Source organism: Alosa alosa, chromosome 18 (assembly GCF_017589495.1).
Source record: "Alosa alosa isolate M-15738 ecotype Scorff River chromosome 18, AALO_Geno_1.1, whole genome shotgun sequence".
Classification (NCBI taxonomy): Eukaryota; Metazoa; Chordata; class Actinopteri; order Clupeiformes; family Clupeidae; genus Alosa; species Alosa alosa.
In genome coordinates, this window is record NC_063206.1 from 9,404,975 (window position 1) to 9,413,835 (window position 8,861).

At 42.3% G+C, this 8,861-nt stretch overlaps 1 protein-coding gene across 2 annotated transcripts; it reads right to left on the reverse strand.

The window, feature by feature from the left end:
- On the reverse strand, positions 1-2,434 carry sf3b5 (splicing factor 3b, subunit 5). 2 transcript variants are annotated; one of them, XM_048270013.1, is made up of 2 exons: positions 2,247-2,434; positions 1-556 (listed from the first exon to the last, which is right to left on the reverse strand). In XM_048270013.1, the coding sequence occupies exon 2, from the start codon at positions 538-540 to the stop codon at positions 280-282; it is 261 nt and encodes an 86-aa protein (XP_048125970.1). In that variant the 5' UTR covers positions 541-556; positions 2,247-2,434; the 3' UTR covers positions 1-279. The 2 variants fall into 2 exon arrangements, with proteins under 2 accessions (XP_048125970.1, XP_048125969.1); XM_048270012.1 differs by having other exon boundaries at positions 2,321-2,428.
- Between the last annotated feature and the right edge of the window lie 6,427 nt (positions 2,435-8,861).

The following is an 8,861-nucleotide window of genomic DNA, read 5'->3' on the forward strand; positions in this document are numbered from 1 at the left end:
AACATTGAACTTAACATTTTATTATAGAAAAATGCATCATGATGAACATTATCAGCTCTACAGCACCTTGAAAAAAGGGGTTGGGGGGGGGGGAAATCACACAAAAAAGTAACAACAGTGATCCTATGTACAAACATCAGTCCATGAATGTCACACTTCATCCAACTTTGAAGAGCCACTGCCGCAGAATGGACTTCATCTGGACAGCCCTCCCCCCAGCCATCCTAACGCCACCCAGCAGGCATGCCAGCAGCGCTGGCCCCCTTCTCTCTTCTCTGGCTAAGAGTCATCGGGTTTGTCAGCAGGAGGCCCGCAGGGCTGCAGCATCTTCTCCATCAGGTTGAAGCGCACGCGGGCCTTGCTCTCGTTCTCGGCAATGGAGAAGTAGTTAAGTAGGTCGAAGTGTCCCATGTAAGAACAGTAGGAGTCCCGATGCTGGTTCACCAGCCATTCCCACTTGGTGGTGTCGGCGTGGCCTGTGCCAATGTATTTGGACTGCAGGTGCTCAAGCTGGCTGTGGATATTGTAGCGATCAGTCATGGTGGATGGCACAGGTCTGGAGAGAAACAGAAGTAATGTAACTGGCAGTTGTACACTCCTGTCTCACCTGGCTTGCTTTGCCCTATAAAGCCAGCTGCAAGTTGAAGCCTATGGACCAGCTAACATCTTTCTTTTTACGAGACAAGAGAACAGTTCCTTACAAAAGACCGAATAACAATACAATTAAACTCACCAACCCGAATGCCTAATTTACCCACAGATGTTTTTTTCTGGACCAGAAGTGTGAGAGTACAAAGGCAAAGCTTCCGGTTGACCCATTACTGAATGTCAACTTTGAATTTAATTGTTTTAGATCTGGTTCCTTTGTACCCGATTTATGGTAGGTATAATATTTAAGTATATATACTCTTTTGATCCCGTGAGGGAAATTTGGTCGCTGCATTTATCCCAACCCGTGAATTAGTGAAACACACACAGCACACAGTGTACACACAGTGAGGTGAAGCACACACTTATCCCGGCACAGTGAGCTGCCTGCATCAACAGCGGCGCTCGGGGAGCAGTGAGGGGTTAGGTGCCTTGCTCAAGGGCACTTCAGCCGTGCCTACTGAATTCCTTGAATTTTCCCTGGGGATCAATAAAGTATCTATAGTAACACCCCCAATTATCACCACTTTTGTTCAGAAATTCTAAAACAACGATGTTTTTTAACACTTCAAAATAATATTTGCTAAATTAACCTTACATTTTTCAGTAGCCATAGGTGTGTAGATTTGAACAAAATCTGGTTTGGTTCTTAACGGAAGCATTTACTGCCTGGAATATCCGATTTTGTTTACCACGCTCAGAGTTATAGTGCTGGCCTGATGGGTCGCCTATTAACACCGTTTCAACGGCACATGGACGGTTAGACCGAGAATTCTTGTCGTGAAATTAAAATTCCACTGGAGCTCCAAGCGGTTGTGTACACGCAGCCTTACAACACTGTTTACAGCTCTTTGAGTCACGGTAAAATGTCATTTTTGGTACATAGCTAATTTAGATACACCTATGGTGTGGGTGGTTGCGTCTCTTTAGGAGTCTGCTGTCTTGGTTTGTATTGAAATGGATATAAGTGACACATACACGCAAGACGGTGGTAATACGGGACCGACGGTAATAGGGGGAGTTCCGATATCTATCTACTGGTCGGGGTTCGAACCAGCAACCCTCCGGTTACAGGTCCGGACCTGTTACCGGAGGGTTGCTGCAATTTACGCCACGGCTGCCCCCAAGGACAAGGTTTATGAAGTAAATTGAACTATGGGAAAAGCTACCGGTGAAGTTGCTTCAATATAATTTAAGACTATATGAAATGACGAGAAAATGAATCATCAATGCGCTTTTGTAACTTTTCTACACGACCGAATACCCAAGCCAGAACATAACAAACTAGTCTAGCATTGTGAGTTAGCGATAGTTGCCATGCTCTAGTTAGCATCCTGCTAACGCCTAGCACACTCAAAAGCAACTTCGCTTTCGTCGATGACCAACAACTCTAATGGGATAGCACATTTCGATTGACTTCTAAATAATTCGCTTACGTGCCGAAACAAATCGAAATAGTAAGTAAGTAAGTAACAGCCATACGAATGCGTCGTTAAACTAACGTTAACGCTAACCTTCGTCTTCTTTGACGCTAACGTTGCTTCAACTTCAGCTTATCTACAGCTAGCTAACGAGCGGTCGTATAATCATTAAGGTACCTCTGTTATTTCTGCACGTCGCTGGTTGACGAATTAAAGAAAGAAACTCTGAAATACAATATTAAACAACTCACATGAGAGTCCAACGTAGGTAAATTGTATGTAAAGGCAGTCCGTATGTAATACCGGAAATGTGGATGTTTCATGGACGTTTTGCCGTGTGGAAACACTGACACAATATTTAGTTCCCCCCGACCATAGGCTGTACTGGCGGACAGGTCGAAATGAAATAAAAAACAACTTTTAAAAATTGTAAGGCTTTGATAATAAGCAATGCATCTCTGGCGTAGAGTGACAGGTAGGAAGGTGGAGCAAATTCTCCGTCACATATAGCCCTTTGAGGTAAGTCAGTAACTTTCATTCTCTTAAACAAAAGGGTTGGTTGAGTCATAGCCTACTGTAAAACAAATAGTATTTGTAGTCAATAATGTAAAAACAAAAAACAACATATAGGCCTAAGTATGAAACACCATCTGCAATACTCATTCTGTATATATTATAGCCTATGTTCATTTTTAAATTGCATCATTGTTTCTTAATGCACTGTAGCCTAGTTGTTGTAGGCCTATTTGTTGTAGGCCTACCTACCTCACAGCAAAATCCCCACATCTGTGATGGTTCATACAATCAAATAATTAAACTAGATGTACCGCATAGCGGTACAAAATATGACCGCCGCTCAGTCCTGTACATCCGTTCCGCGAAAATAAATCACACTTCAATTTGTCTCCATATTTTACTCCATCCCCCCACTCTTGAAACTTTTGTGTATGCTTGTTTGGCATGCCTGAGTGTGTGTGTGCGGCTGCACAGAAAGTAGCCTACTGGTGCTGAAAAGGTGAATAGATTGTAGAATAGCCAAAGAAGATGTAGCATTGTTATAAAACCTTTAAAATCTCTAAACAATCACAAGTAGGGCAGTTCATCACAGTTCATCCATTGCAACTGGATTGATGAAAGGTCACTTACACCTGTAGGCTACATTGTATTTGGGAAAAGCAAAAGGTATCAGCATAATGTTATTTATTTATTTATTTTTTGTGTATTTATAAACAAAAACATCTCTGTCAGTTCCATGCCGTTTTCAACAGCTATCAAAAACAAAGGTCATTTTTGGATGGATGGATTTTTTTGTGAATGTTTCTTCTTCTACATAAGATTTTAGTCATCTTTAGTTCATGTAATACTTTATTGTCAATGCACAAATTAAGTAACAGTAGTCTGAAACGTTATTGTTAATGCACAAATTAAGTAACAGTAGCCTAGTCTGAAACGAAATGCTGTTTTACATCTAACCAGTGGTGCAAATAACTGACATGTCCAAATGGGCCTTGATGAAATGCATTAAGCTAGACTGTTCATACACATTTTAACTGGCCAAAGTTGAAGAGCTTTTGTCCGTTATTGTTCGTGCAAATATAGGCTGATTCATGTTCCCTTGCATTGTGTAACTGAGGTCCATGGCTAGTATGGCTTTCATCAGACCAAGCTCAATCTTTTAAGAAATCAAAAAATAAATAGCGGGCAGATCAGGCTGGGTTCACCCAGCCTAGTCCATAGGCACCCGATATTGTTTAATTTTCCGATTGAGATATACACGCTCTGGCTATTCTAAATGCAAAAATGCATCAGGGAGTTATGACAAAACGGTAACTAACAAACTAGATCCTAATAGAAAGCTGTTAGCTTCCCTAAGCTACAGGTAGGATTATAAGGTAGGCCTATTTACAACATAAATTGTCAATAGGCTATGCTGGCGACACAAATAAAATCTCCTTTGGAAACCAATGGCTTACGCCTTACAGACTCAAGCGGACTTAAACTGCCATATCGTGGCGAAAAATTGTAATAACATTCAAGCAGCTCCATGAGTCAAGGAAAGCGCGAATGAAGTAGCCACTTCTAGATGGGACCCACTACACAGTAGCTTAAGGTGTGTTGCTAAAGCAGCCATTATGAAATGAAGGTGTCATTGTTTGGATACTTCACACACACGTGCTTTTTAATTTCACAAGACTACAACTACCAAGCTGTAATCAAAGCACATCGATTCCCCTCTCACACCATGCACGCACTTAAAACAAAATAAACAGGCGTCTCAGTCTCACGCATGTATAGGCAAAACTGTATCAGACCGGTGTAACATTGGTAAATCTTCCATTGCACAGAATGATTTTGTAGCACGTGCAATAAATGACAGTCGAAAGATACAAACAGTGCTGCTATCAATTTGCTTGGTATAACCGCATTTATAGTTTTCTACAAATGCAATCAATCAAATGCCTCCATCACTCAACTAACGCTAACGGTTACATTACCTAGGTCCTTATTGATATTACAAGATTAACGCATTACCTGCAGTAAAACCAAGCATGTCCGATAAACATCCTCAGATTTATTTCGCTTCAAGAAGAAATGGGAATTACACTTCATGTGAACATCGTCCTATCCTTATTAGATGTCGCTCATGTAAATTACAGTCCTTGTAGGAAGCGTCCATTGTTTTTTTCCAACCCACTTTTAACTTCCAACAAAATTACATCTCACTGCAATGATGCGCCATCTAGTGGACAAACGACTACTTATCGCCAATACTGAAAATGCAGCCATGATGATGATGATGAATATTTATTTTGGCTTTCTTTTAATCCTACTGAATTTGTAATTATGTATCGGCCATTCTAATACCGATAGTATGTGGGTGCATGTGTATATGTGTGCACCACCATTTACAGGCCAATGAGTGTACAGTCACTAAATGTACACATAACGAAATGAAATTTTTCCGTAAAAGTCTACTGGGGCTACATACCCACCAAATTTCATGTACCCCGGTGGTTCGGTGTCCCGGGTATCAATGACCAAAAATTCAGGGAGTAGATGACGGGAAAAATTCTTGAATTATGTGCATGTGTGCGTGTACAAATTTATGTTTATGTGTGTGGGTGTGTGTGTGTGTGTGTATGTGCGTGCTTGTGTGTTTGCCTCGTATGTGTGTGTTTGTGCATGTGCATGCATGCGTACATATGTCTACTGTGTGAGTATGTGTCATACATTATGATTACTGTAAATGTATGTGTGTGCGTGTGTATCTGTTTATGCACATGTGTGCACATGGAATGGGTTAACATGACCCCTGGAGGCAAACATACGGAAAAAATTGGTCATCCTAGGCCCTACAGTTCTCAAGATATTCACAGAGAACTGTGTCTGCCCTACCCTCCTTGGGGGGTCCAGTCCAGGGGGGGCTACAGATCAAAACGAAGAATGACGGTTCCATGCTATCCATGTGGGGGTACATGCCCACCAAGTTTTGTGTACCCCGGTCTTTCAGTGTCCGGGAATCCTTGTTGGTGTCGCCACTAAATGTACACATAAATTATTTTATTGTAAGGCCCCCCATGAACGAAAGTACACAAAACTTGGCATGCATTCGGAGGGTGTCATAATGATCCTACACTTTTAATTTCGTGCAGTTTTGACCTTGTCAGCCAGAGATATTGTGATGAAAACACCTAATTTTTTGCTTTTTAATTTTTAACTAGGTGGCGCTATACATGAAATAAGTGGTAATGGGATGGGTTGACATGACCTGTTAAGACCAACATACATAAAAAGGTGGACCTCCTAGGCCCCTACGGTTCTCGAGATATTCACAAAAAAAAACTGTCTCCGGCCACCTACAGGCCAGTTGGTGTATAGTAACATAAATTAATTTATTGTGTGGCCCCCATGAACGGAATTCCACAAAACTTGGCGTGCATACAGAGGGTGTCATAATGATCCTACAATTCCAATTTCGTGCAGTTTTGACTATGTTAGGTCACAGATACCTTCAATTACAACACCTCATTTTTACTTTTTTGTGTTTAACTAGGTGGCGCTATACATGAAATGAGTGGTTATGGAATGGGTTGACATGGCCCCTTGAGATCAACATACAAAAAAAAAATGGTCCTCCTAAACCCTACAGTTTTCGAGATATTCACAGAAAACTGTGTCTGCCCTACCCTCCTTCGGGGGTCCAGTCCAGCGGGGGGCTACAGATCAAAACGAAAAACGATGGTTCCATGCTATCCATGTGGGGTTACATGCCCACCAAGTTTCATGTACCCCGGTCTTTCAGTGTCCCGGGAATCATTGACGGAAATTTGGGCATGCGAAAAAGAAAAAAAAAAAAAAAAAAAAAAAATCTGACTAAACCTATATGACCGCCGCTTCGCTGCGCGGCGGTCATAATAATACACTAATGTAGCTACTCCTTGCCACTTGGCACCGGGACCTAACCTAACAATAGCCTGCATGTGGCTCCCAGTTTTTACATGGGTTATGCAAAGTGAATGTTAATATACAACTAGGCTAATATGGCTGAGGATGTGGGCAGCCGTGGCCCACTGGTTAGCAGGACTTGTAACCGGAGGGTTGCCGGTTCAAGCCCCGACCAGTGGGCCGCGGCTGAAGTGCCCTTGAGCAAGGCACCTAACCCCTCACTGCTCCCCCGCCCGCCCGTTGTAGCAGGCAGCTCACTGCGCCGGATTAGTGTGTGCTTCACCTCACTGTGTGTACACTGTGTGCTGTTTGTGTTTCACTAATTCACCGATTGGGTTAAATGCAGAGACCAAATTTCCCTCACGGGATCAAAAAGTATATATACTTATATACTTATACGTATTTGTTGGTTGGATTTGGCTTTGTTTGTCTGTCTGGCTGTCTGACCTGCAGAGAGCAGGAGGCATGCACACTGGCTGTTTTTGTCTGAACAAATTGTTCACATACTTTAGAGATGGTTTTACAGTGGGAACTACTACATTTAAGTGACCGCACCAAGTCCAAACTTGAATTGCGGGTGACAGGCCAACTGGTGCATGTAAATTCTATAGAACTAGCACTAATGGAGTTGTTGTTTGGTAGACACATTTTCTCCAAGAGTAAATCTGTTTTGTTCCCAGCTGGCTGACCTTTCTCTTAAATGGAAACTGTGTATTCTGTCTGTATCCGTTCCCTGCTGGCTGCATAAGCTCATTTATGCTGATATGTCAACATTTGTGAGCCGCAAACACAGGGACTAACTTTTAATGACGAGACACGAACGTACTTCAGTAACCAATACAGCTCATGCTGCTACAATACAGTAACTAATTAGTGACAATGGGATGAAATCTTTGGCAGTGGTGTCCTCATACAGCCCAATAAAGGTGTCCCTTGGTCACATCTACTCAAATAGATGTTTGGTTTGTTTTTTCCTCGTTCCTCTCACACTGACTAGCTGTCTCTGTGATATGCCTATTATAGCGAAAGCCCATGTGCAAACAGAGGATCAGGGGGATTGATTTCAACACAAACAATACACAACAGGCTGCTAAATGCCAATCCCTCATATAAAGTAGGAAATGGATGCAGGCAACCATGGACGTGCCTTCGGTGTGTGGGCTGTGGAGAACTGATATGGATGGCAACATGTGGGTATGATTGCAAAATTTCAAGGCCGTGTAATTTATATTTACAACCAAAACAGGCAACTCCATTTCTGGAGTTGAATTGCTTTGGCATCTTCTGATTTTTTATTTTTTATTTTTTTTATTTGTTATTTACTTGGATGGGAAAATGGGTTGAGAAATGGGTTTAAGAACCCTTACAAGGAAAAAAAATGGTGAAACTGCACACTCACCTCACAGCAAGCCCCAAACCCTCCTGTCACCTCACCACCACGTCACCACCACCACCTCATCACTCCCACACACACCCCCGCAAATGCAGCAGTTACCGGAGTCAGTGGGCAGAGTGCCAAGGGGAAGGCAGGCAGGCGGGAGTGCCATGACATACGGCCGCTCATGATTCACTGTGCACATTACCGGCAAACTCGTTTGCCAGAGCTTCTCTCAGAATGCTCTGCCACTGACAGTAAAATTACCAGGAGATGATGCTAACCTGGCTTGGGATTTTGTGGGGAAATCCTCAAATAGATCTGCTTTCGTATGGACGCATTTTGCAAGCTGTCCTTCACAAACGGGGATGTAAATTCAGGGAAAGTGCACACAGTGAAATTGTGTTGGGTGATTGGTTCACAAATCTTTGCTTTATTGGCACAATGCTTTGCTGAAATTTGCTGCAGTGATTAGGAGCGTCAAGATGTTGGTCCCGTATATGGTTATGCAGAAAACTTGCTGTGATGTAGAAATGCATTACAAAAAATTCCACTGTCTCCTAAATCTGTCCTTTTCCCTTTTTTCCTGTAATTTTTGAGAGAATTTGAAGGTTTACAGAACCAGAAATGAAATGCACACATAGCTCTTTGTCCCAGTATACAGGCTGTGGGCCAAGCCTCAGCAGGGTATGTCCGGGCAATAAAACATTTCCATTAAAATAACTCTGTCTGCCTTGCCTTGTTAGGCATAAAGCAGCCTCTTTTACCAGCTAATATCAAACCCCTGACATGTTATTTACATGGCGTCCATTTTAGTAGCCATTCTTTTCACAACTCTCACCACCTGCCTACTGTGTCCCCGTTCTGACACCCACTTGGCACTCACACTTATTTAATGCCCTTAACAAAGTGGAGCTCCTCCTCAATAGACTATTAGATTGAGTACCTACCACTTAAAAACTTTAATTACA

Bases quoted from the DNA above. Each gene is read 5' to 3' on its own strand.
- sf3b5 (XM_048270013.1), bottom strand. From the start codon at position 540: ATGACTGATCGCTACAATATCCACAGCCAGCTTGAGCACCTGCAGTCC.